The sequence below is a fragment of the Crocodylus siamensis genome, chromosome 5 (assembly GCF_052110815.1).
Source record: "Crocodylus siamensis isolate JL-2025a chromosome 5, ASM5211081v1, whole genome shotgun sequence".
NCBI classification, from domain to species: Eukaryota; Metazoa; Chordata; order Crocodylia; family Crocodylidae; genus Crocodylus; species Crocodylus siamensis.
In genome coordinates this window covers 182,235,799-182,262,507 of record NC_143399.1, presented here as the reverse complement: position 1 = coordinate 182,262,507, position 26,709 = coordinate 182,235,799, and the positions used below count along the sequence as shown (strand labels likewise).

At 41.8% G+C, this 26,709-nt stretch overlaps 1 protein-coding gene across 1 annotated transcript in view; it reads right to left on the bottom strand.

Moving 5' to 3' along the window:
• GPR158 (G protein-coupled receptor 158) overlaps positions 1–26,709 on the bottom strand; it is a 394,899-nt gene that overhangs the window by 159,176 nt on the left and 209,014 nt on the right. The window contains exon 5 of the mRNA XM_090047374.1: positions 1,802–1,870. Coding sequence (XP_089903500.1) covers positions 1,802–1,870 — 69 coding nt within the window. The remainder of the gene's footprint in view (positions 1–1,801; positions 1,871–26,709) is intronic.

Genomic DNA, 26,709 nt, shown 5'->3' with positions numbered 1-26,709 from the left:
TGAACAATAATATAGAAAAATCTCCAGGGAGAATGTATTTATTATGCCATTCATCACCCCTCTTTTTACATATTTGCAGTGTTTTTGTGTTTGGCAAGGCATTTTGCTTTCCAGTTCTTCATTAACTGGCTGGTGCTCTGTAGAGCCACATAAGTATTTTGGCTACCAGGGAAACTATATTACAACAGTACCATGTTCAAAGCAATCCATTATCCCATACCAGCCTCCATCTCTTCCTAAGCCTTCTTCTGTGACCTCTTTGAGTGAGTGAGATTACACATTACAATTAGACCATGTTAAGAGTACTTAAACTTGGAATGATGACACAGTAAGGCTCATTACCATGTGCTAAATGCCTTCTAAGAATCTTAAAGTTAAGCCACTTCAGGCAAAGATTATCTTTGAGCTGTGCTACCTAGCTGCAGTTAACTTCTAGGTATTCACCTGAGATAAAGCCACCAATCTGTGGTCCCCCAGTATCCAAGGAGGTTCCTAGGTGGACTAGCTATGATTCAAGATTCTATGGCCCTGGACTGACACCTGGGAACAGCCAGACAACAGGTAGGTGGGATGGGGTGAGTGAGGAGGGAGGAAGTGGATGGGATGGGTGGGCAGCTGTGAGGCTGCTCCCTCCTCTACCCCCCAAATGGCCCCCAGTCCCCTGAATTTCCCCCTCTACCCCAAGATCACTCCCCTGTCACAACAATCATCCCCTCAAACCCTGGATCGCTGCGCTGATCAGCTCAAGAGTGAAGGAGGCACCCTTGGGGAGGGTTCCCCCTCCTGCCTGGTCCTGGGGTCCTTGCAGACCAAGCCAGCCCTGTGCATCCAGATCCAACCCCTTCTAGGCCCCTGAACAGAAGGAGGGGCAGTAGAGAGAGGTGGGGGAGAGGAAGAGGAGTTGTTAGGCAGCCGTGGGGCCTGGTGGGGGCTGGATCCAGGTGTCCACAGGTGGCACAAGCTGCAGGGAGCTTGGAAACAGGCAATGAGTGGAATGCCCCTCACCCCTATCCCACTACTGTGGCTGTTCTCAGGCTAATTGGGAGAGGCGCCAGGGCAGAGATCTGGGGATGGAGCGGCCAACTGGAAGGTGGACGGGGAATTCAGAGGCTGATGAGGGGGCAGCAGAGCCATTTAAAAGGCTCCTTTGCCCAACTTTCAGTTTTGTATCATCTTTCAGATGCTTAAGACTGTATAACAAGTAAAGCACCTTACTGCTTCCCCTTAAAAAAAATTCCAGAAAACCCATTGCCAGTTAAAAGAACTACTTAGTGTGTCTTCTCTGCTGCATTACATTATACTGCTCTGTGCCCACTTATGGTATAAAAATAACAACCACCCATTTTCCAAACACCTATTATTCCAGATTTCAGTGAACAGTTTCAGAAACATTTAATAAATACTTGCTAACAATATACTTAAGTAGCTCCCCAGCTTTGTAACAAACTCCATAGTAGCAACAGATATATTCAAGCTCAATTCAATATTAATATTCTTCCCAAGTGGAAACAAACAATAGACAGCCTCACAAATTTGATATTTATGTATTTTAAAAAAATCATTGCTTATATCAATTGTAATGTGCAATCTTTTCATTTTTGCATTCCCCATACCTGGAAGGGAATTAATCACAAATATTTTATGTTTAAACATCTATATTGATAAATGGCAAGTTGCTACAGTTATGTTAGCTTAACTAATATGTACAATTTTGATATCTATATTAGTCACACAAGCAACTGATGTTAGGTTTTAGAATTTTATCAGTAATACCCTTTTTCAAAATAGCACCTTAACTCACCGGGAAGTACAGGAGGAGTGTTCCAAAAAGGATGGTTTCCAGAAGAACCAGACCAGAAGCCCTTATGCTCTAGGGGGAAAAAAGATACAAGTCATAAGAAAATATCAGAGATTCCCTATTTACGTTCTAAGTTCTTTATGACAGAAATCTTCCTGCTTGTCAGCACAGTGCTTAGCAGAATAACGTATGCCATGTTGGCATGTCCTATATACCTACATTAGTAATCCATTATAATAGTTCAAGTTTCATAGATTTCAGCCCCAAGACATCATTCCTTCACTTTTTTTTTTTGTCACTTGCACAAAAAAACCTGTTTGGATGGCCTTTAATAATACCATAATAGGTAAGCCAATATGGAACATGGGAATTGCATATACAAGTTTAAGGGTAGAATTTTGTCTGAGATGATTGAATTTCTAGTCTTTAATCATCTTCCCATGCATATTTAATACTTCTGTAATGTACAAGTCTAACATTTTTCTAAATTAAATGTGGTGTTGTAGAAAGAAAGCATACAACGATATTCCCTGTCCAGTTTTTTATGAGCACACTGATCCAGACTTTCACTTTTAAAGAGTCAAAATCTAACCAAATACCTTACCCTTTTCCACTATATCCTAATGACAACACATTGTCTTTCCATTATAATCTGGGAACTCCTTTAAGTAAAATAAACATTAATCAGTTCTTTCTCCCCCCTCTAAATCTTGTTTCAAAAAGTTAAATGACCTATATATAGCATGTCTACAGCTTATATAATAAGATAAAATGTAGATACTGCATTTCCTTTTCCTTCAATGATCAACCTTACTCTTAATGTGTCATTACAAACCATTCTATAAGTCTAGTTGTTTCCTTTCAAATTGTGGTGTGGAAATAGTGGTGTGGAAATAGGAAGCATTTCCTCAGAGGAACAGAAAAGATGTATGTCCAACAGTCTTTGAAAAAAACTTCTGGCTTACAACTAGAAAATTCTCGTATAAGCTCACATAAATCTTCCCTATGGTTCTGACCAGGTAGCACCATGTGTGTTGTAAATATGCCATTCATCTTTTAAAAATCTGTTTGAAAAGATTTACAGAATGGAGGCACTGGTATTCATTTCTTGGCCAAACTGCAAGAAGCTTTTATGACGAGCTATCCACAGAGGTCACAATCTAACTGAAAATGTCTTTCATTTCCCCCCAAAATAGTTCAGTTAATAACTTTTACTAGTATCTGATGCTCTTCACTGGATAAATTGAAAGACTGGAAAATTCTCACTATGCTTTTGTATTGTGAGACCCAGTAACTTCTAATGACTTTTAACTGTGTGCAAAATCATTTCTGAAAACAATGGCTTTGACAGCTGTGGTTACTCTAAGGCAGAGTCCTATGGTACCAGATACTATTAAAGCCTAACTTAGCTCCCTTCTTCCTACTCAGAAGATGAGTAAGTCTTTATTGTGGTGTCCTGTAGATTCAGGATACTGAAATGTATGGACATGAGCATTAAACCAATCACTTCCCAATGGCATAGGCCTAAAATACTCTCTCCTTGCAAGTGATGTTTTCCAATCACTTTCCTGCATTTTAGGAATTCATATTGTGTATGTGTTTATCAACTCAGCTGTTTTTGCATACAGTATCAAGGAACACTCAAAGCAATGCATCTGGAAAATTTAAATTTTCATGATGGTTAAAATATAATGGTTTCAGAAATTTAGATTAAACCCATCATCTTTCATAATACTTTAAAATAAATTCACAGAGCAGTTGAATAGCATGCAGAGGTTAGCAGGGAAAGTGGGGGAAGATAGTATAGAGGCTCTTGGATCCCTAGGGATTAAAACAGTCTTGTTCTATTTCCCTGATTTCTGGTGGGAATACTTTATGCCTCCTAGTGTCAGAAAGAAATCTGCATTTCTTCCACTCTGGGGAATCATTAAATATCTCTGCTGAAATGGTGCAGCTGTCTTTAGGCATTCCTGCTTCCCCACAGACTGACAAGCCAAGCAACTTCTTTGGTTAAAGAAGCTTATCCTAAATGTTAAAATATTTCCATATTTTCCTCTGTAATGACTGTCAGAGTACGACACTGCATTCATTACAGAGAGTTATAAAGCACATAATGAATGTGATTGAGATAAATTTAGCAGTTTTTGTAAGAGTTAATTGTGCCTCTTTGAAAACAGACTTATTTGAAAAAAATTAACCAAACAGTGGATAATAAACAACTACTGCATTTCATTTATTTATTCTATCATAAAACTCTAGATAAATTCTCTCATGAGAGGCTATTAAAAGGTAGCTTGGCAACAACCGAGCAAGAAGAAAAATGTTAAAAACTAGTTAACGGATAGAAAACAAAGATTAGAAATAAACTTAGTTAGTGCATAAGGTGGAAAGCGGCTAATCTTGAAATGTGCAAAGGAACAGCATTAAGCCTTGGATTTGTAAAAAACAGCACCTAGACTATGCAGTGAGGCAGAGAAAGACATTCAAAAATCTGGAGCCTGAATTAATTCAACCTTTGCAGGTTAGTCTAACCTGCCTAGGTTGAACCAATTTGTAACAGGAAAAAGGTTCTCTCTGGACTGAGGAACTGTGAGCACATGTCTGCAGCAAGGTTCCCTCAAAGGTGTGTGCATGCGTGCATGGCCGCATGCAACTAGAAGTGTGGTTGCACAAAGCCTTTTCAAGGCTGTGCACCAGAGAGGCTGGGACGGGAGCCTAGCGCAGGCTCTGCCGGCTCCAGGGAAGTGCTGCACTCCCCCACATCAGGGCCGGGGGCTGGCACCGGCTCTGCCAGCTCTGGGGAAGTGCTCCACTCCCTGGCCCTGATGCAAGGGACAGGAGCACTTCCCCAGAGCACTGCCCCAGCCTCCACTCACTCCCTACAGCAGAATAAGCCCTCTGCTGTCCCCTCTACTGGACACAGGAGGGCGGAGGAATAACCCCCATCCCTGCGTCCCAACAGGGGCCCTGTCTAGCTGTACCCCCACCCCATCACTGCAGTGGGCTGGGTCAGGGCCCTTGTTGGGGGCAACAGCCCCTGTCATAATGTCAGGGAGCATGAGCCACTTCCCAGTGGGAGTGCTGCAGTGTGGGGTGGGCAGAGCTGTCAATGTCAGGGAGCATGAGCCACTTCCCAGTGGGAGTGCTGCACTGCGGGATGGGCAGAGCTGCAGCAGGCTGCGTGCAGCAGCACCAGGGTCCAGACTAGGTCAGAACCCTGCAAGCTTCCCGCAGCACTGCTATGCTCCGCAGCAGCTCTGCTGGCCCAGCAGTGTGGCCCCTGCTGGGAAAAGGCTCACTCTTGGGGAAACGGGAATGGGGGTTACTGCCTGTCACAGTAGCTCCCCCTCACCACTTGAGTGGCTGGGCAGGGATAGAGCCAGATACCACCAGCATGGCCTCTGGGGGGTGGGTGGGGGCAGGGAGTGGGGCTATTCCCTGCTCTGCCCCTGAGGCACCACAGCCAGATCTGCCCAGCCCAGCCCTGCCGCAGCTGCCACTTAGCCTGTGTTCAGGGCAGCGTACAGCAGAATAAGCCCCACCCTGCCAGGAGGTGACTGACCCCGAGCACAGTCTGCCCACCACTCAGTCTGCAGCCATTGCTTGGTCTACAGCCAGTGCTTGGTCTGTGCTTGAGGCCAGCCCTCTCCCGGCAGGAGGGGGCTTATTCTGTCAGATGCTGCCCTGAGCACAGACTGGCTGCGGCTGAGCCGGGAAGACCCAGATGTGGTGCCCCAGGGGCAGAGCAGGGAATGACCCTGCTCCCTGTCCAACCAGAGACCCTGTAGGCAGTGTCTGGCCCTCTCCCTGCCTGACCACTGGAGCAGCAAAGGGGCTGCTACCATGACGGGCAGCAGGATACGGCAATAAATTCCATCACAGTTCATGTTGTAGTTCATTGCTCCTAGGTGCAGCATTTATATGTTCGCCTACAGCACACTGAGGCAGGATGAATCAGCCCCAGCTGGCAGGCGACCCCAGGGGTCAGCCTGCCTCAGGGCTACTCCGCCCCTGCTCAACATGCTATGGAGGAGTTGGTTGGGGCACAGAGTACTACAGTGCAGGGCTAGCTGAAGGTAGCCCCTGCACTGTAGGACTCTCCTGCCCCAGGCAGCCCCAGTCACTGTCTACATGTGTTTTGGCACACATAACTACTCCACTGTAGGATAGTACTTGTCCTGGACAGTTCTATCTATAGTGGAGTTAATTAATTTACTGCACCTAATACAGGCACATGTGTAGACAGTGACAGTTTATTGCAGAGCTAATTAGTCAGCTCTGCAGTAAAGTGCATGTGTAGATGCACCCAGTATTCCAACAAGTGTTTCTGTTCAAAGGTAAAAATATTCTCCCTCATATAATACAACAGACTCCCCATCACCTCCTGATGACACTGCACCCCAACTACAATGTTGACTTGTATTCATGTGGTCCACATACTGGTAGCAGCCTGGCTTGCCAGCTCAAAAGGGCTTCAAGCAATTGGTGCGACTTTCCCACCAATCAGGAGGAGATGGAGGAGAGGCTGCCCTGCCCCTACCTGGGGTGAGGTAAAGAGTCTGGAGCCCCTCTATCCTCCCCCCACCCACTGCCGCTGCCAGGGCCATGGGAACACAGCCAAGGCTCCAGAAGGGTCTGGGTCTTTGGGTTTTTTATAAAAGTTATATATATTCAAAGGGGGTTGTGCCTTATATTTGTGAATGGGTGTCCTGTATTATATAGTTTATATTTTATGTTTTATGAGTTTAAGTTGAGAAAGTCTAAACTGAAGAGGCTGATATAATGAGGCTAAGCAGTAACAGAATATGTATGTTTTATATGTTTATATATTTATAGTTAATGTTTAAGTAGATTTGGATCTGATAGAATGTAAAGCTGTAAGACAAGTATTAAAAATTAAATTTAATACTTAAGTGAGATAGTTACCTGTATCTTGAGGAGTGATATAAGACCATGTAAGTATTAACAATATTCTTGATAGTTTAAATGTTTTGTTCTTTATGTATATTCTAGTGACACCCTTGTTGATATTTATTTATGGTTCACCTTTACGTACCTGTTTGTTATTTGTTCTAGGGTACTTAACCCCCTAACTAGAGTGTGAAGCCCTAGACATGGGGTAATCCTCTAGTTGCTATTAATAGAACATAGCATTGTCTCACGAGCATATGAGTGATTATATATTGTATATATGTTTATTAACATTATTTTTCTGTACTTCTTATATTTAGTAATCAATTTGTATATAGTTAAGATGTAAAGTGTGGATCTGACTGTCTGTGGAGGAGGGGAAACTGCATGTAGCCAGCAGTAAGGCTGTGTGAAACAGCACAGTTCCATGTCATGTTGAGTTTTGAGGTTTCGATGGAACAGCATTTCATATTGAATTTCAATTAGATTCAAAACAACTGTTCTGTTTTGCTTCACTGAAACCGTGAGGCTGTTTTGACATTTCACTAGATTGGCCAGAGACAGAGAGTCAGCCCAGCTGGCCTGATTTCCCATCCCTGGCACTAAATCAGGCAGAGGATGGTGATTCAACCCAGCTGGGTTGACTTCCTGTCTCTGTCCCGATCAAGTGCCACGGATGGGAAGTCAGCCCAGCTGGGCTGAGTTTCCCTAATGCTATGGTGGCACTGGGGAGAGGAACTCAGCTCAGCTGGGATGATTTCCTTTCCTCAGCCCAATCTAGCTGGGGATGGGAACTCAGCCCAGCTGGACTGACTTCCCATCCTCAGCCCAATTGTAGCACTATGATCAAGATGTTTCAACTTTCAAAACATTGCAACTAGCCTCATTTTGTTTCAAGGCTGTTTCAAAGCCCTTTGTTACATTTCATTTTTGCTGTTTTGACCTCAAAATGGGTCAAAACAGTGTTGAAACAAAATGGCTGGTGAAATTTCGCAGAGCCCTAGCCAGTAGTTCTCCCACCACACAGCACCTGCCCTGTCAACATCTCCCTTCAAGGTGGGGGCAGGAGAAGGGGGTACACAACCAGGTATACCCGGGTAACATTCATACAGATTATGCTGGATTCTTGAACATAAGACTTTTAGTTTAGTTGCCTAAGACAGTCTCTCTCTCTCACTAAATATATTACGTTCAGTAAAGCCATAAATACAATACTGAATGTAAATAACTAAACCACTGATTGCTAAAATGCCAGCATCATTCTAAGCATAAGTGATGCAACCATTCAATGACTTGTCAAATTCAATCACTGTAGGAATGAATGTTTTATCTGATTTATTTCTGAAATTTTGGCTGGAACATCATACTCTACTATGGTAACCTGCAGATGTTGCAGTCTGCTGCACGGCATCCTCTGACATAATTAATCATACTGACTTCATCTAGGAGAGTGCTCCATAAAAAGGCATGCAGGAAAACATATACATTATTGATTCTGAATTTGCAAGAAATTCATCCCTTTTTAACTGTCCTTAAAAAAAGAAGTAGAGGACTAAAAGGGATGCGGGTGTCTTTCATGAATGCTGCAGTATAATTGTGTATGTACTCTGATTTCTGTGCATTCAAATTATGCTACCAAAACCAATACATATATAGTCAACATTTCAAGATTGCTTTCAGCAGACACTTTTTCTATAATCTAATATAAACAGCCAAAAACTGGGAACTAGATTTTTAGAAGCCTATTATGAAGTAATTAAATGGAATGGTTCCAGATTATTTTAATTAAAATGACTATAATTTTGCATCTGGTAGTTTTAAAAGTTTGAAACAAACTGATAACATGTACGTTCCAGCACTAGAATGTTACTAAGTTTTTGAAAAATACAAACAATATTATATGCTACTTTATATTTCTAGAAAGTCTCCTATAAAAGAAACATGGGAAATTATTAGAGGCTGCTTACTGGGTTTTGGCAAGTTGTGGAGGGCCACATTGGTAGCCCTGCCCCTTGACAGGGGCCCCCGGTCACCAACTTGGGACTGGAAGTCCCGCCCTCTAACCCCTGACCTTTGCCACCAGTTTTGCCACCTCAGAATCAGAAAAATGCGAAATTAGATTCTAAAAAGTGAACATCTAAAACATTCATTAATTTGATTTCAATAAATATTTTTGCCCTGGTTTACATGCGTTTGTGTAGTGTACATAGAGGTGATTGCACAATAACTTAAAATGAAGTCTTACTCTTGTATGTTGTGGGGGTGGCTTTAGGTTTTGGGGGGGCTGTGAGTATGTGGGGTGAAGGAGCATGCGAGTATGTATGGATACATGGGGTGTGGGGGAGGGTGACTGGGGTGTGTAAGGGGATGTGGATGCGTGTGTATGGTGGAATGTGTATGTGGGATTTACCCTACAAACACACATGCACTCTGTCCCTGCCTGTGTGTATGCACACCCCCCATACCAGCACAGCACCATGCTCCCCCGTCTGGCCATCCAGCTTGGAGTCACATGGTGCTGGAGCAGGGTGGGGGCAGGAAGCAGGGAAATAGCTGATGGTGGGTGGGTCTGGGCTCCTGCCTCCTGTTGCCAGCTCCCCCTGGGTCCAACTGCTCCTATCATCTTTGACGTGCAGCCAGGAGGAGATAAATGTTTTTTAAATGTTTTTGGGGTCCTGCAGGCTGGACAGAATGGCCTGGTGGGCCAAATCCAGCCCCCAGGCCCTATTTTGCCCACCCCTGCCTTAATTTGTTTTACAGAATATTGCTTCAGGACAAAGGAAATGTTAGACCTCTCTCCAATGACATATCGCAAGAAAAATGTTACCACATAGAGTTAATTAATTCTGTAGTGTTGTATTGCATACTCAGTACACTTTACTCACATCTAATCATGTGAAGAGCTGGGAACTATAACTAAAACCAATATACAATAATATAGCTACAATTCTTATATGGTCCCTATCATACTTCAGAACTTTTAAGTACTGTCCTACCTTAAAAGGGTGTTTTAAGGTGGGGCAGTACAATTAAGTCCCATTTCAAAGGTGGAAATCTAAACCAGAGAGAGAGACTAAGTGACTTTCCCAGAATCATATGCTTCTCACAAGACACATCTACATGAAATGCTTATTGCACATTAGCCTAATAACATTGCACAGTAGCATATCATTGAAAAAAACCATGTTAATACCCTACTGCACAGTGTTATTAGGCTAATGAACAGTAAGCCTCAATAAATAACCTTGAACTAGTGCTATTGCACAATAACTTTAGGTACTGAGCATTTTGTTAATAATTTATTAAGGAAGTGCTAAACTAAATGCGCAGTATCTAAGGCACATTAATGAACATGTAGAAGTGCCCACAGAGTAGGAATTGAACTTGCATGTCTCAGAATATCACACAAACTCTTGATCATGTTTCCTGTTGAACATTGCCACAAGCTTATGACTGGGTGGCCAACCAGCTGGCTGTTACTAACAAAAGACAAAAAAAGATTCAAAGTCTTAGCTAGGTAGACCCCCATCATCATACTTTAAAGCTTACATACCTATCAGAGCTGGTCTTCTACTAGCACACATACGATCAACTCTGCAGTCTCATCACCCTGCCCTGTCCCTCCAAAATTGCTTTCTTGCACTGGATACCAATCCCTATAAAGATATCTATAAGGTCCAATTTTCTTTCACTGACCCATCACCTGCTACACTTGTGTATATGATAACTATGAAAACATATTCCTGATCTCAAAAGAAAGAGGCCTTGCACAGTGTGGCAAAGTGGGTATCCCTGCAAGCCGCAGCTAGCCCCCCACCTGCCTCTGGGCATGCCGCCCACCTTTCTCGCCTTGTTGAAATAATAATATGCTGTTAAATAAGGCAGGAGGCTGCCCATTACTGCACCCCCATATTTGGGGGTGTCTGTGGCTCCATACCTCCCATACACAATGGCCCAAGCCTCGCAAAAGGCCTCCAGATGTTACAGTGCCCCCAACCTACAGCCAGAGCATGCCTAGGCCACACTGTCAGGCCTCAGTCACACACACAGTCATACTGCCCACCTCTCTCTCAGGCCTCATTTACTCCACCCTCTCACACAGGGTCTCTTTCATCTATCAACAACTTATACCGCCTTGCTCCCTCTTGGAGTGGGCACCCTTTGGCCATAGGCTTAGCTAGTCCATTCCTTGGGTGGCAGACGTACCATCTGTTGGGCCTTTCCCACAACCTTCACCAGGGTAGTGGCCAGCCAATTACCCAACCAAGTCTAAGCACACTCAGGCCCCTTCCAAGTAACACTCAGGGTCTGTATGCATAGTGGGCCGTCAGCCCTCTATTTCTTCTCCCCCTCTACTTGGGGCTCCACACCGCCCCCGCTACTCAGGGTCTCGGGGCATGCCTCCTCAGGTGGGCTCAGGTGGTCATAGCCATGCGTGGCCCCCTCTACCTCTGTTGTCACCTGACCCACCCAATGGTGGGAGCTGGGGTTAAGGCACCCCAACCCACCTTTCACCAGGGTGGTAACTGGCCTGGCATTTCCTGGGGGCTCCTGAACCACTGAGAGCCCCACCAGGCCACCCACTTCTGGCAGGGCACAGTTTTAGGTCATACCCAGGACCAGGAGCCTCCTGACCATCCTCTACAGCTCCTGCCCTTACCTCCAATTGATACCAGCAGCCTTGCAGCCAGGCGATGTTATTGCCTGGCCTTCCAGCAGCAAAATGTCTCTTTTATATGGGCAGCCCTGAATCCAAAATGGCTGTCCTCATCAGGCACCTGCTGGCTGCTGGCTTCAGGCCCTTAAAGTGGCAGGGACAAACAGCGCCTTGCCACACACAGCACATAAGAGTCAAAACAGAATTACTGTTTTTGACTAAATATAGCCAGTGTTACCAGAAGACACTGGCGTCTCTTACATCAATGCATTATCTGGCCAAAAAAATTCAAAACAGAAACAAGCTGAAAATTCTGAAGAGTTCCAAATTAATTTTCTCTAATTATTTTCTATTTCTTGAAAAAAAATGACGTTTTAGAGTTTTATTTATCTGAATTTTCTAAAAATGTGGGTCTGGAAAAAACTGACAGATTAGATTTTTAAAAAAGAAATGAAAAAAAGAGAAATGGACACGTAGTTAGAAGCTTTGAAATTCAAAGAATGATTTTTTTTTGTTTCAATAAAAACTTGATGATTTCCAAAATAGCTTTTGAGGAGGTCATATGTTTAATAAAAGGCTCATTTGCACTGAAAACATTCTGAGTAAAAAGCTTCATTCAGACCTACTATTTACCACTGTAATTCTGACCTAAGATGAGATAGGTTATGCTAAGAAATAAAGCTGATTTGTTTTTAACAAGCACTCTGATAGTTCAACGTTTTATTTGTGCTGGGAGCTGCAACTGTAGTACCCAGTGGGAAAAAATACTTGAGTTAAAGCAGCATGTTTAGCCTAGAGATACTCCACCAGTGGTACTTATTAGTTGTACCACTGGGTCTGTTCTTTCACCAAAGGTTCAGTTTTCTATTGCAGTGGTCTCCAAACTTTTTTGATCATACACCCCTATCAGGATCTGGAACCAACTTCCAAGGGAAGTGGTGCTGGATCCTACCCTGGGGGTCTTTAAGAGGAGGCCTGATGCCTACCTAGCTGGGATCATTTGAGCCCAGTTTTTTCTCCTGCCCAAGCAGGGGGTCGGACTTGAAGACCTACAAGCTCCCTTCCGACCCTACTTCCATGATTCTATGATCGGTAAAAAAATTTTGAGCACGCACCCCCAGTATATGTATATTTATTTATTTATAAATTATATACATGTACTACTTGCGTAGCATACGTGACACATGACCTTCTGACATACGGAACAAGTGAGGGTGCCAGCGTCAGTCCATATACTAAATATTAGTAAAGCTTAATTTCTTTCTTATTTTTTTAGATAAAAAATAAATATAAATAAAAGTTCTAATATTTTCCTCCCGCACCCCAATGGATCGTCTTGCGCACCCCGTGGGGTGCGTGCATCCCACTTTGGAGACCACTGCTTTATTGTATGGACATATTGTGGCTGTAGGACTATGGATATTTAAGAACCATGGTTATCCACAACTTATATGGGCTGTTACCATCCTATTGTAGGCATAAACATACCCACACTTCATTCAATGCCTTATGCCTTTAAAAACCCAAAACAAAATAATGACATCAACCAATCCAGGCCAGCTAAGTAACCTGAATAATTAAATGTCATTTATAGCTTGCACAGAAAAATCAGGGCATTTTAGAATAAAGCCCAACAGAATTTCTTTCTACTTCCATGTCTTTTCCCCCTCCTTATCAGCTGCTTGTTTTGTAACAACTGCCTTGTTTGTTGGCATTTATTTTGGACTTCTGGCTTATTTATTTCTCCCGTGAGGTACTGTTTGCCTTATGTACTGTTTGTTCATTTACTCCTTTATCTATCTGCTTCATTTGCTTTCAGGGCTCTATTTCTCTGTTTGCTTGTGTCAGCAAAACTGTCCTTTCTTGTTTTCTCCATCTCCTGTAATAGTAGCTGACACCTAAGTAATACTAACATGTTTTTTCTTCTCAACTTTTACACTTATCTTAATCAGTTCTCCTTGTATTTTCTCCTCCTTCTTTAGCATTTAAAAAATAATAATTTGCTTATTTAAATACAGTAAAAATCCCATAAGGTGAAGAGCAAACACCGCCAACAAGAGCAAGCAATTAACAGCTTCAATCCAGGATATCCAACTTAAGTTCTAAGGCTTCTGTTATACAAGACAGGGTTAGACTAAATTAGCTAAAGGTCCCCGGTAGCCTGAAACTCTGAGTGCCCTTGACTCACTCTGCCCTAGACTGTTCTGAAAGACTGACTGACATCTGTGTCAAGTTTGTAATGAGGATTGATGATTTAAAACAAAACAAAACATCTCAGATGAAAAACAAAATGTTGCTCTTGAGAAATGTTTCTTTCAGTGTTTAAATCCACCTATGAAATCTGGTCCAAAAACTCAAAACCCACAACACTGAAGAAGTCAGACACTCTCTCGGTCCTGCTGGAGCAACACCAAGAACTGCTGGTTGGAGGAAGCTGGGTTTTGCCTACCTTTTCTATAAGTCTAAAATACGCCATTTTGACCCCAAGCAAGCATGTGGCACTTTAAAAGTCACACACACATACCCTTTCCAAACATTTGTATAGCATGCTTGAAGTCTTGTTCGTGCTGCAATATAACTAATATGCTGCACTATGGAAAGCTAGGATATCTATTCCATGTGTAACCTCATGGAAACTGAGAAGAAAGAGGTAGTTAGTCTGAAGTGAGGCAGAAGCAAGATAGAGATACAATTTATGGAACAACTAAATCAGAGATGCATAAGCTTTCAAGAGCCCGGACTCACTTTATCAGATGCTCACGGAAACTGTAAAGGACTGTTAGAATCTGTCTTCTTTATCTTCTACTAATCTCTCCATTTCCATTGGGGGATAAGCCACCCTATAAATAAGTTGACTAGCTAATTTATTATTCTACTGCAAAACAAACTTGCAAACTGAAACCCACTAAAAATGATAAATGGTGCTTTCCATGAGAGTGCTCTTTTAAATTGTTTTATTAATAGTATTTTAAAATATTCAAATAGGAGTTATTATATAGCAAAAACATGAAAAACCAGTAGAAAAGAAAATACATAATAAATCTGGTTCATTATTTCACAGCAATCACAGCTGTCTCCTTGGAACAATTCCCTTATAGCAAGCTCTCATTTTCTCTTTATAACAGGAATACAAATATTGGTCTTATGTCATAAAAAAGCACCACCTTCAAGAGAGAATCTGTATTTTTTAAATCTTTCTAAGTTCAGTATGGTAACTTGGACTCTAGTCAAACAAAGGAAAGCACACTCTCAGCTCTACAATTTGAACCCTGGCTCACAGAATCAAAGTTGGCTTGACCACAGGCTGTCACACACAAAGGGGAATAGTAAATGACTGTGCGCTCAAATTATTCCCCTGTTAAATGCAACCTAATTTAACATCTTCATTGACAAAGAAAAAACAAAGTACATTAGTGCATTTATAGAAGACTCTAAGTTGACAGGTAGTCAAAAAACAATGCAAGGGAACCCAGGGCCAAGATCCACAAGGAAGGTACATTCCTAACTCCCACTTGTTGAAATCAATGGATGTTAGCGGCCTAGATAGGATTTACACATCTGCATACTTTTTTGACCTTGGGCTCAAGAGATTAGAAGTTAAGGCAAAAAAGAGAAATTAGATTTTTTGAAAAAGTCAGGCTCACACATCAAGTGGGGGAAGATAAAAAGACACGTTCAATTTTCAGAGACCTTTAAAACAATAATACAGAAAAAAACTCTCAGGTTTGACTGTGAATAGCAAATTGGACGTGCAGTTGCAAAGTCTTGTGACAATGAAATGTGACTGATACAGCTTTAGACTGAGGTATCGCACCACAGGGATACAACACTCCTTCATTTGTTTGAATATTTTAGAAAATGGACAGTTTAGGAAGACTGACTTTCAAGGAAAATAGTATTACATGCTGATAGACTAGCTATAGGAAAAATAAGCAAAGATGAAACAGCAGTCTTCAAATAATTAAAGGGTACAGCCATCAAGGAAAGTAAGGAAATGGCTGCTTTAAGAAAAGGAATAGAAGTGAACGATCAAATAATAATCAGCTGGGTCATCTCAAGTCACTTGAGCTCTTTTGGGGTTTGGAAGGTCAATACTGAAAGTTGAATTTAACTCCGCATTATCATGCGGCCAAAGTTCATCACAGAGTACAAATGTGGCATGTTCTCAGTAGCTTTGTTTGCTTGAGAGGCTATGAACAGCTGCCTCTTGAAATGTTAACAACTTCTTTAAAGACCTCATTCTTACACAGTGATCAAGACTGATGGTCACCAATATAGAAATCAATGTGGTTAAATCTGAATGAATATGGGTAGTTAGTCATGTTACTCTGAAGTCAGGCAGAAGACAAGTTAGATTTGCACCAACTAAATCAGAGATGTATAGCATAAGCTTTCATGCCCACAAGCTCACTTCATCAGAATACAGATCTACATACAACAGGATGAGGAAGTCTGCTGTAAAGTGAAAGTTGGAAAGGGCAAGTTGTTCTTCTGTGAATACTCTGATATAGGAAGTAGATCAGAATCTGATGAACATCAATTCATCCCTATGAGGTCAAATACCCTCAAGAAGAGTATGGTATAAAGGTTTTCCCAAAGTTTTTACCTCTCCCTACCTTATATCCCTCATCTCTCCCTATCAACCTAACTTCAATCATTTCATCTGGCTTTGGTAAATAGTTTTCTACGAAGTTGCCTATCTTAGGACCTTGGAGTGTTAGGACATAGCAGTGCCTGTTTCTGGTGCCAGTGTAATGTAGAGCTGGGTGTCACCATAGATTTCACAGACATTAGGGCTGGAAGGGACCTTATGAGATCATTGGATCCAGCCCCCTGCCCAAAAGGCAGGAAGTCAGCTGGGGTCAGATCACACCAGCAAGATAAGCATCCAAATGCTTCTTGAACATGTCCAGAGTAGATGTTTGCACCACTTCTGGGGGGAGTCTATTCAAGACTCTGGAGACTCAGACAGTAAAGAAGTTTCTCCTAATGTCCAGTCTAAAATGGTCTTCCAGCAGTTTGTGACCGTTGGACCTTGTCTTCCCTTGGGGTGTCCTGGGGAAAAGGCCATGATCCATACCCCGATATACTTATAGGCTGCCACCAAGGCTCCCCTGAGTCTATGCTTTTCTAAGAGTAAATTGGATGCTTATTTGCTGGGATCCTATGACCCCAGCTGATTTCCTGCCCTTTGGGCAGGGGGCTGGACTCGATGATCTCCCGAGGTCCCTTCCAGCCCTAATGTCTATGAAATCTAATGTCTATGAAATAAGGTGAAGAGTCCCATGCCTCTCAGCCTCTCCTCAAAGGCCTGCTCTTCTGACTTCTGATCATGTGCATGGCTCTCCTCTGGACCCTGTCAAGCTTTTCCACATCCTTCCTAAAGTGTGGAGCCCAGAATTAGACGCAGTACTCCAGCTGCAGCCTCACCAAGGCCAAATAAAGTGGGAGGGTAACATCCTGGGTCTTGCTTGAGATGCACTGGTAGATGCAAGCCAAGGTTTTATTTGCTTTGCTGGCTGCGGCATCACATTAGTGGTTCATATTCTTGACCCCCAAGTCTCTTTCAGCTGTAGTGCTAGTGAGTGTAGCACTGCCTAGCCTACAGGTATAATGTGAGTTCTTTCTCCCAAGGTGGAGCACCTTGCATTTCTCTATGTTCAAAGTCATCAGGTTTTGATTTGCCCACTTTGTGAGCCAGTCCAAGCCAGCGTGAATCCCCAGGCTATCCTTTAGTGTAACCATGCTTCCCTGTAGTTTGGTGTCATCTGCAAACTTAGCCAGTCTACTTCTGACACCTGAATCCAGGTCATTTATGAATATGTTAAGAGTACTAGTCTGACTACTGAACCCTGAGGGACACCACTGGTCACTATGCACCATGTTGACTCAGTTCCATAGACTATCACTCTTTGGGTCCAACCATGGAGCCAGTTTCCCAGCCATCAGAATGTAAGGTTGTCAAGGCTGCAGTTCCCCAATTTTGTCATAAGGACATCATGGGAACCCAAATCAAAGGCTTTTGAAATCTAAATAAATGACATCAGTCTCTTCTCCCCTGTCCAGGTGACATGTCACCTGGTCATAGAATGAGATGAGGCTGGTCAGGCACAATCTACCCTTAATGAAGTCATGTTGGCTATCTCTCAGGATGACACCTTCTGTTAGCCTAATGTTGATGGATTCTTTAATATTTTTTTCCATGATCTTTTCAGGGATGGAGGTCAAACTGATTGACCTTGATTTTACTTCCTTCTTTTCTTGAAGATTAGTCCTCTTCCAATCATTGGCCCTCTTCCAATCTTCAGGAACCTCTTCCAAGCACCACCATGTATTTCTGATATTTCCTCTAGCACAAAGAAATTGATCACAGCAGGAACGAATGACTTCTTATCAATCACCTCAGTTGAGGTCTGTGAAGATTGAGGAGTGAATACTTATTGACATTCTTAGAAGCTGGATGAAATCCTCCCATTGGGATTTCACAACCCCCACAACCACAACTCAAAAGATAAGGCATCACTATTACATGATGGAAGGTATCAATTATTGTGCCTTTGTCCTTTTAAAAAAAAAAGACTATTTATTGGCTTTACAAGTATCATCTCTCTTTTACGTTCCACCTCAAAACTTGACTGGGAGGGGTCCAGGAGACTGCTACATTGTTGGTGAAGCTGGAAGGGTCTCAACATGATCAATTGTTTCAAGCAATGGCAAACTCTAATATGCTTTGAAGTGGGAAGTAGGCTTCTCTTCTAAGAGGAAATGTTTGTATGGACTCAATTTGCTATCAATTCTCTGCCATTAACCAAGACAGAAGAGGTCAGAATCACAGATGATTGTCACAAGAGGCCTTAGGGTTTGTTCAGAACTTTCCAATTCTGAATACGTTTAGCCCTAATACCTGAATAATCAACTTAGCTTATTAAGGTGTCTAATACATATCAAGGAATTAATAATATTACCTCACTGATGTTTAAAATTGCATTGTCCTACTCTCCAAACCACACACAAGGATGTGCTGAGCTACTGCACACAATACATAAAATAGTCCTTTTCTATACAAGATTAGGTCTGCTGAAAATCTTAGGCCAAATTTTCCAGTCCCCTAAGATATGGGTAGGGACTAATTAATGGTGGAAGTGGGGTGCTCTGTGACTCCTTTATTCTTGTAGGTTCCCCTGCACTGTCTCCCCTCCTCCCTCTGCTGATTGGTGGAGGTGCCCCACTTGCAGCTCACTCCTGATTAGTGGAGGGGGAAAGATGTGGTTTTAATTATGGTGCTGTTTTTGCCTCTCACCACTGATTGGCTGAGAAGCCCTGGATAGCCCTAATGTTTGTTGCTGACTGCCATGGAGGCAAAAACAGCAACTCGTTTAAAGATGTGGTTTTAGGTTCCCTGCTGATCAGATGGGAGCAGCACTTCCGCCATGAATTCAGTAGGCCCCTATATATAGGGTAACTGTCTCCTGCACCATCTGCTGATTCCCATCAATCCTGGAAAGAAGAGGAGGGAGTGTACTGGGCAGGATAAAGGGGCAAAGAGAGGCATGATTCAGCCAAGTTCCCCTGCAACTGATTTGCAAATTGGAACAGGATTTATGAAGGAGTTTTCAGCAGTAGCTGAAATAGGTTGTTTGTACTCTTCTTTATGCAGAACTGAGCAAAGCCTCAGGGGATGGCAGGATGCTGTCTGCAGCCACCACTCTTTCATTACAGCTAGGGGCAATGCATGTCAAGTTGATGTATTTGTCCTTCAAACTTTCAGTTGTGCACTCTTTGATCTGCATCATCTACATTTTTAAACTTTCTCCTTCAAACAAATGCAGGTCAATTAAGTGCTTAGAAAAGGTAGGAGTAAACAGCACAGAGTTCAGCTCTTAAGTGTCCAATTACAAGTAATTACTATGCAAGTATCTTCACTATCACCTCTCCATCTTATCTTCTACCTTTTCTCCTACTACCTGTGGCCTTATCTAAGCACTTTTACTGAATTAGTCTTTCTGATTTAAGTGAAGCAAAAATGTTAGTTTGGGATTTGCTCAGTGTTTGAGTTATTCATAACATCGAAAAATATGTCAATAGGCTCCAAGATAAATAATCAATCACTGTCTCCGTGGTTCAGAAGGCAGTAACCATGTCTGCTCTTCTTTTTCAAAATCTGAAGCAAAACACATTAGGAAAGGGAAAGCCCATATTCTCTCAGGGTAATAAGTAAATTCTACAATTAGTTGCACAGGAAAAATAAATATATATAACTAAGCTACATCAGATGAAGCAAAACAAAAAGCTAAAGTGATAGATAAATAGGCTTGAAACATATCATGTTTCAATTCTCTGCTATCTGGGGCAGTTCACGAAATAGTCACATTAATTAGCATTAAATTTCTGAATCTCAACATACAAATGCAAGCATTTTGCATTTCCAAGTATCTGCAGTGAGGAGGAAAAAGAAAGAATTGCCGAAAGGGCATTAAAATAATTCAATACATAAACTGCCATAGTCTGTATCACTGGATTAACAACCAGAACGGAAAAGACATTGGCAACTTTCCAACAAGCCAGTAGTTTTCTCTAGGGCCACATGTCACTGTGAGCTATACACAAACACGGTACCATGGAAACCTAGTAGAGGGGGAAAAAAGGGTACACATACTTTTCTTACTTTTATTAAACAGCTCTGCCATTTGTGTCATAAGAAGGAATGACAGAAAAAGTGTACTGGCTATAAGACAGTTCTTATTGCTGAAAAAACCCTACCTACCAACCTCAGCCTGTCCCTCACCCCTGATGCCTCCATTTCCATTTTCACTGATTGTCTTTCTTGCCTGAACTGCATGCTAGTCTCTGGTTTCTTTACTATTCCTTCCATCCAGGAACAGTGCACACACCAACTGCAGGTGCTTCCTCAGCCTGATGAAGGGTTTTTCAACTCAAAACCTTGCTAAGATATATTTCTCTAACTATTCAGTTGGTCTACTAAAAGACACCAGATTAACCCAAAGAACCTTGTCTGCCAGTGCCATGCCTTTAGACCAACACCCCTAGCACCTGTTTCTGGTTAGCTGACCGGAAGGACACAGGGCCCTGGGCACATCTGAGCCCCAGGGATGGGGCTGGCAGGAAGAGTTCTCTGGCAGCTGCTGGAGAAGAAGCTCCTGGAGGAAAGGAAAGACAGGCTCTGTGAGAGTTTGGCTGCCTGAGATGCTGCTAATGTTACTGTGCTGCTTACTTATTACCTGTTATATAAAAGCGGTGGACTGAGCTGAGGCTATAGGGGAGGAGGAGACCTCATTGGGGCACATTACCAAGTCATGTGGACGCCACAGTGCCAGTGAGGGCACGCCTTAACACACAGTCACAAGTTTTGCTTGTCAGCAGCTTGAGGTGCAGTTTCCCAGAACCCCCTTATACCTATCTCCTTGACATTTGACAAGCTGTGTGGCCTCAGCAAGGGCTACCCTCCTTGCTGTTTTCACTTAAATCAGGAAAGAAGTGACAAAGTTACAGGCAGTTTCATGATTCCCCATTATAGCCTATGGGCAAAACGTTGAAACAGCGTTGAAACAGCTAAACAGTTTCAGTTAAATGAAATGGAACAATCAGTGCTTCAAAATGAAATGAAACACTATCCTGTCAAAATGGTGAAAAGGAAATCGAAACAAAACGGTGCTCTTTCGCACAGCCCTAGTAAATAACTCCACCATAGAATAGTACTTGCTTTGGGCAGTACTATCCTATGGCAGAATTAATTAGTTTACTCTGGCCTAATAGCACCACTCATGTAGACAGCAACACTGTACTGTGGAGCTAATTAGGCAACTGCAGTAAGTGTCTTATGTAGATGCACCCAGTATGACTAAGTGGAAGGGAAGACATGGTTACTAGGAACTTCTGGGTTTCCCCAAGTACTGGCAGGAACATCAACATACCCCAGTCAAAAACTCCCAGCATAGAGTCCAGGCCTTCTACCCTCCTGGGTGAGTGCTGTAAGGGTATATAAGGAACAGGTAGTGACACCACCTTCTCTACCAACGGAATTTAAATAAAAGTACCTGTGGCTTAATGTCAATGTACACTAGCTGGGCTTTTAGCATGTCTACCAGAGTGGGTCCCAGGTTCTGTTCCATATAGTATCTGGATCCCCCTAGGGCTTAGGCAGGAGCCAAGTGCCTAGCTGCTCAGATGGGGGCAGTTTTAAGAATGCACAGAAGGCAGAACTATAGGGGAGCCTGCAGACATGCCAGGAGGCTTCTCTGATGCGCTGTAATTATGTGTTGGAGCAGACTTGATTAAACCTGCATTAATCAAGCAGACTTGATTAAGTAACCCAGCCGATCTGATTAACCAAGTTGCTGGAGCATGCTAATTAGCTTCTGCATCTTGTGTATCACCATCCCTGTGTTTCAAAATGGTAGTGGATGCACTTTAGCACAAGCTCATTGAACCAGCTTTAGTTAAAGTGTGGGGATGCTGATAAACAAGACACTGCAGGCACTTCAGAGTGGCTCCGAGAGCCACTCTAAAGTGCTACCCCCACCCCCACCCCACCACACACACACACACACACACACAAAATGCCCATAGATGCCTGGAAATTTTTCAAGTAAAAAAGCGAGAGGCCCCCAATGAGTTGAAGCACCCCCAAGAGTTAAGTAGCTGCTGAGTACAGTTTGCTGGGTCGCAATGCTGGATTTAGGATCCCGCCAATCCAAGCCTTGTTTCAGGATTTGACCCTTACTTTTTTTTTTTGTCAACCAACTTAAAGCCAAAAAGCAGCAGTCTCATTCACTGTCTACCTGGATGATATCTATATCAACAGTTTATATTTACAGCATTTTTTAAAAGAGTTTGCAAAATGTTCCATTTGGGATCCTTTCCGATGAAAGGAACTATATAAATAAACCTTATTGCTCACTGCCTCTCAGCTCAGTTTCATACCACACTGTGGTTAATTGCTTTCTAAAATATTTATTTGAAAGCATTTTCTAACAGATTAATGTTTGCATTTACATTCAGTTTAAAATCAAAGACTTTCAGAGGCATGCATATGTAATTATATGTAGACATGCAAGTTATATAGGCAAATTTGTCACGATTCCCTGACATGTGGAAGTTTTTGCACAGTTTTAAAACCAACAAATATATTCCTTGTATGTCTTTCATTTCTTTTTTTTTAAATAAACAGAGGTCAATCTTTCTTCTGCTACTATTTCTACATCCAAATAGAATATATTTCTTGCATTTACTTTCTACTTGAAAAAAATGAAGAAAAAGCAAAGGGCAAGCAGCCATCAATCATAAACCAATCTCATTAAGAGAGAAAGTGCACAAGATGTCAGAAAACCAAGAAATCCCCAAACACTTTCTTCTTAAATTCACCTGCCCCTTGATCCTTTCTCTTATACAAGTAATGAAACCTGTCATGGTGTATTATGATGAAGATAAGTTGTTCCACATTTTGAAGCAGAAATTCTGTTCCATACCAGCTCCACAACATCTGCAATATAAAGACCTAAAACACAACAGCTCAAGCAAAAACTCTGATAATGAAAATGCAATCTTGTAGCAAGAATTTCCATTCTAAAAAAGAGTCATCAGTTGCACCTGCATATGATTCAAGATGAAAATTCATGAGCAATACTGTTACAATTTTCATCTCTATATTTTACGAATGGAAAGAACCTCTTAAAATATAATGAAGTCTCTCAAAAACCCATCTGCCCCCAATCTTAGTAGATCATCTTCATGTGCAAACAGAAAACAACAGAAAAGATATTAGGACATAAAAGACAAAAGTCCACCACAAAATTTAAAATGCAATACATACCTGCAAAATTGATTTTAATCCACTTTGCCTAGTGCAGCACTTCAGCTTTCAGCATCTAAGTACTGAGAACTGGCCATGTTCTAAAGTTCCAGTTCCAGAAATGTTTAAATTTGTATTTAAGTTCATCCCTAAGCAGGACAACATATGCTTAATTTTAAAAAGCTGCTTGTTCCATTATTTCAGCATGACTAAGTATATGTATTAAGGTTTCCCTTCTTGAATTTGGCTTCAAAAAGGACAATATATATGTACCAAAGAGTAAAAAGCAAAAACAAACAACTAAAAATTATTATGAATTATCATCACTTATTTTGCACAGTGCCGGCTAAGAGTTAAGCACATTGGGCAGAGCTATGACTATTAAAATCTTTTATAAGAATCAGCAGTTTCAGGGATGCCAATACCACAGCACTAGACAACTAACAAGCATTGTTCATAATAAATCTGGATAAGTACATACTCAAGTGAGTGCACAGCTGTTTTTCATTCCTATGCACTTACATGGATGATGACGTATATTTCTTTGATACTTTGACATATTCTTTGCTTGTTTTTTTGTTTGTTTTGGGGGGTTTTGTGGGGAGGAGGGGTTTGGTTGCTGTTTTTGTTGGTGGGGTTGTTTTGTTTTTCTTTTTGTTTTGTAACATGTAGACTCTGAATTCTAAAACAATACCTCCTTCTACATGTATAGGTATAAACTCAGATTGGATGGCTGGTCCCTAGACATCAATCATAACATGGGTTATAGAGAAAAAAAAAATCAGGTGTGAAAAGTTAGTCACATCATTGAATGGGAATTCAATTTCTCACTTTTTCAGCCATAAAATGTATTTAAGAATCTTATTTAATAATCAGATTATCAAAATAATGCATTCCTTATGAACAAATATTCCACTGAACTTCTCCTTTAGTGAGAAGCTAGAGACATACAAATGTAAAGCTAATGTTTTCCAGGACTAAAATGAAACCTTTACACCTGTGACCATTTTATCAGAAACAGATACCATGGAATAAACAAGTTTCTTGACTGAATACAAAAACCAAAATTCAATGACTGGGGACAGGTTTATTAGTGATGTTCTGCTAAATGACTTTACAAACAGCTTTAGGACTCCTGAATGGAATTTCAGCTTTGGCATACAACATGGGATCACTTATTACTGCACGTAACCAAAGCTTACTGAGACAGCCTATAGAAATTGTAAATCTGTCATGCAGAATGAGACAGTTTATGATAAAAGAGAGCACACAAACTAATTGCAATGCTCAATAGGTCAAGAAGAAAGGCTGAGAATAAGGTTAAAAATATATAATGGGGAAGGAGAAGAAAAGATCAAGAGTCACTGCTGAGGTGACACTAATGGGTAAAAGAACCAAATATGGGCAAGCTCATTTTCTTCAACTTCCAATTTACTCAAAAATCCTCAGTTTGACTATTTCAGATTTAATCTAATCCATCTGGTTCACGTTCTGTGTACAACAGTCAAATGTCTTTAAAAAAACAGGGAAGTAATAATTGAGCTTAGGTTAGGTTGGGAAACTCTGAACCTTCAAGTAGGACTCTATGGCTGGCCAGGTCCAGATGTGCAGAGACATGCACCTGCATCTGCACTTTGTTGAAGGACTCTGTCCCACTTTGGATGGCTCTTGCCTAGCTCCTCCTGGCTCACAGCATGCTGGAGCAGCCAGGGCACAAATGGAGGAGTAGAGTCCTCCAGCTCGCAACCAGAGTTTCTACCTGGAGGACCAAGCCTCCATTTATTCTGGCACATGATATTGTAGCCTGTGCCACTTTATTCCAGGGCTTTTTTTTGCTACCAGTAGAAAATGTTGCCACATTTTAATATTCCACATATGCTGTTTGTGGAGCTACAAACTACACATGCCTGCATATGGGGACACAGCCTATAAGACTAACCCACCCATTATTATAATGTTTAAAGCCCGGAAAATGCATTTCACTGGGAATAAAACCATAGGGTTTTTTTAAGAAAATACAGCTCTATGTCATTTTATTATTATATATTTGCATTATTTTATCACCTAAAAGCTCCAGTCACCCTAAACATCATACCAGCACAGAACAGCCAGTCCTTGCTTCAAGGAACTTATACTTTAAGCATAAGATAAGAGGCAATGAAGGGATACAGACTGGCAAGGAGTACAAGGACAAGATACCATTATAAAGGGGCAATTTCTTGTCTTCCTGCCCATCAGCAGTTTATTCACAGTTAAATATTTGTGAGTGCTATAGCAAAGGAGAATTAAGGAGGAATTTGAAGTATAGTTTACTGGGTGATGATGGCAAACTCCCCCTAAGCACAGACATAGGCACAGAATAACAGGTTCACATTTGAAAATTTAACAGCTGGATGGTAGAGGCTAGCGTTGACCTCTCAGTATTGAATGGGAGATGTCAAGTAGTGGAGACAAATCATGAGCAAAATCATATAAGTCCTTGAAGATGAAAACAAACAGCTCATATTGGTTGTGATATAGAAGAGGAAGTCAGGAAACAGTATAGGAAGGGTGACACGGTCAAAATGCTGAGTTAAGAAAATTATCTCTGAAGTAGAACTTGGGGTGAACATGAATGGGCCAAAGTTTGTCAAGGCCAGAACAAAGGATGTTGTAGCAATAAAGACAAGATAAAGAGGGTTTGGACATGGATTTTAGCTGTGGAAATGAATACAAAAGGCTGCATATTAGAGATGTTATGCAGTAACAACCTACACTGAGGTCTAGGTCTAAGGTGATGTCCAGGTTACAAAGATGTAAGCATTAGTCAGAATGGTGGTCTGGCCCACAATTCTGGAAGATCATGGCAAAGAGGAGTTGGTGGGACTGAGGGGCATTAAGGACTCATTTACATTGTGATGGCAACATGTCCCAGCTGGACCTGTTTTTACTTCCACTTCGTTACTTTTATGTTTCAAATCCAGAAGCATGCCAGTGAAACCATTCTTGGGAACCAGTCTCTCTACCAATCTCAAGATGCTTGAGAGCAGCTGCTGGAGACAACTCCCAGAATTATCCCACCAGCAATTTTAGGTTTGGATTGTGTGTGCAAGAGTGAGTGGGAAGGAGGCCCTGGGGAGCAGCCTGGCTAGGACAAATCATCACTGCAGCATAGATGTGCTTTAAGAGTTCTGTTTTAGGCACATGGACATCCATGAAGAGATGCCAGAGAAACAAGTTAAGAATTTAGTTTGGGGACAAGGGCATTGGTCTGAGGTACGGAGTTATCCACATAGAAACGGCAAGCTGAATTTATGTTAACCATTCCATACAGAACTAATCTGATGGAGAGACTGGTAATAAAATACTCTTTTGGTCCCAAATAGGGTTAAGGGAGAGAAGAGGTGGCAGGAGACATGTATTTTAGTTGGAATATTCTGCACCTATGTATACTCTACAGTGGGCATATCTACATGAGAAGCTTTACTGCACAGTAGAGCAATTGCTGCACAGTAAGCACCACCATCCACAAGTCCAGACTTACTGTGCAGCAAA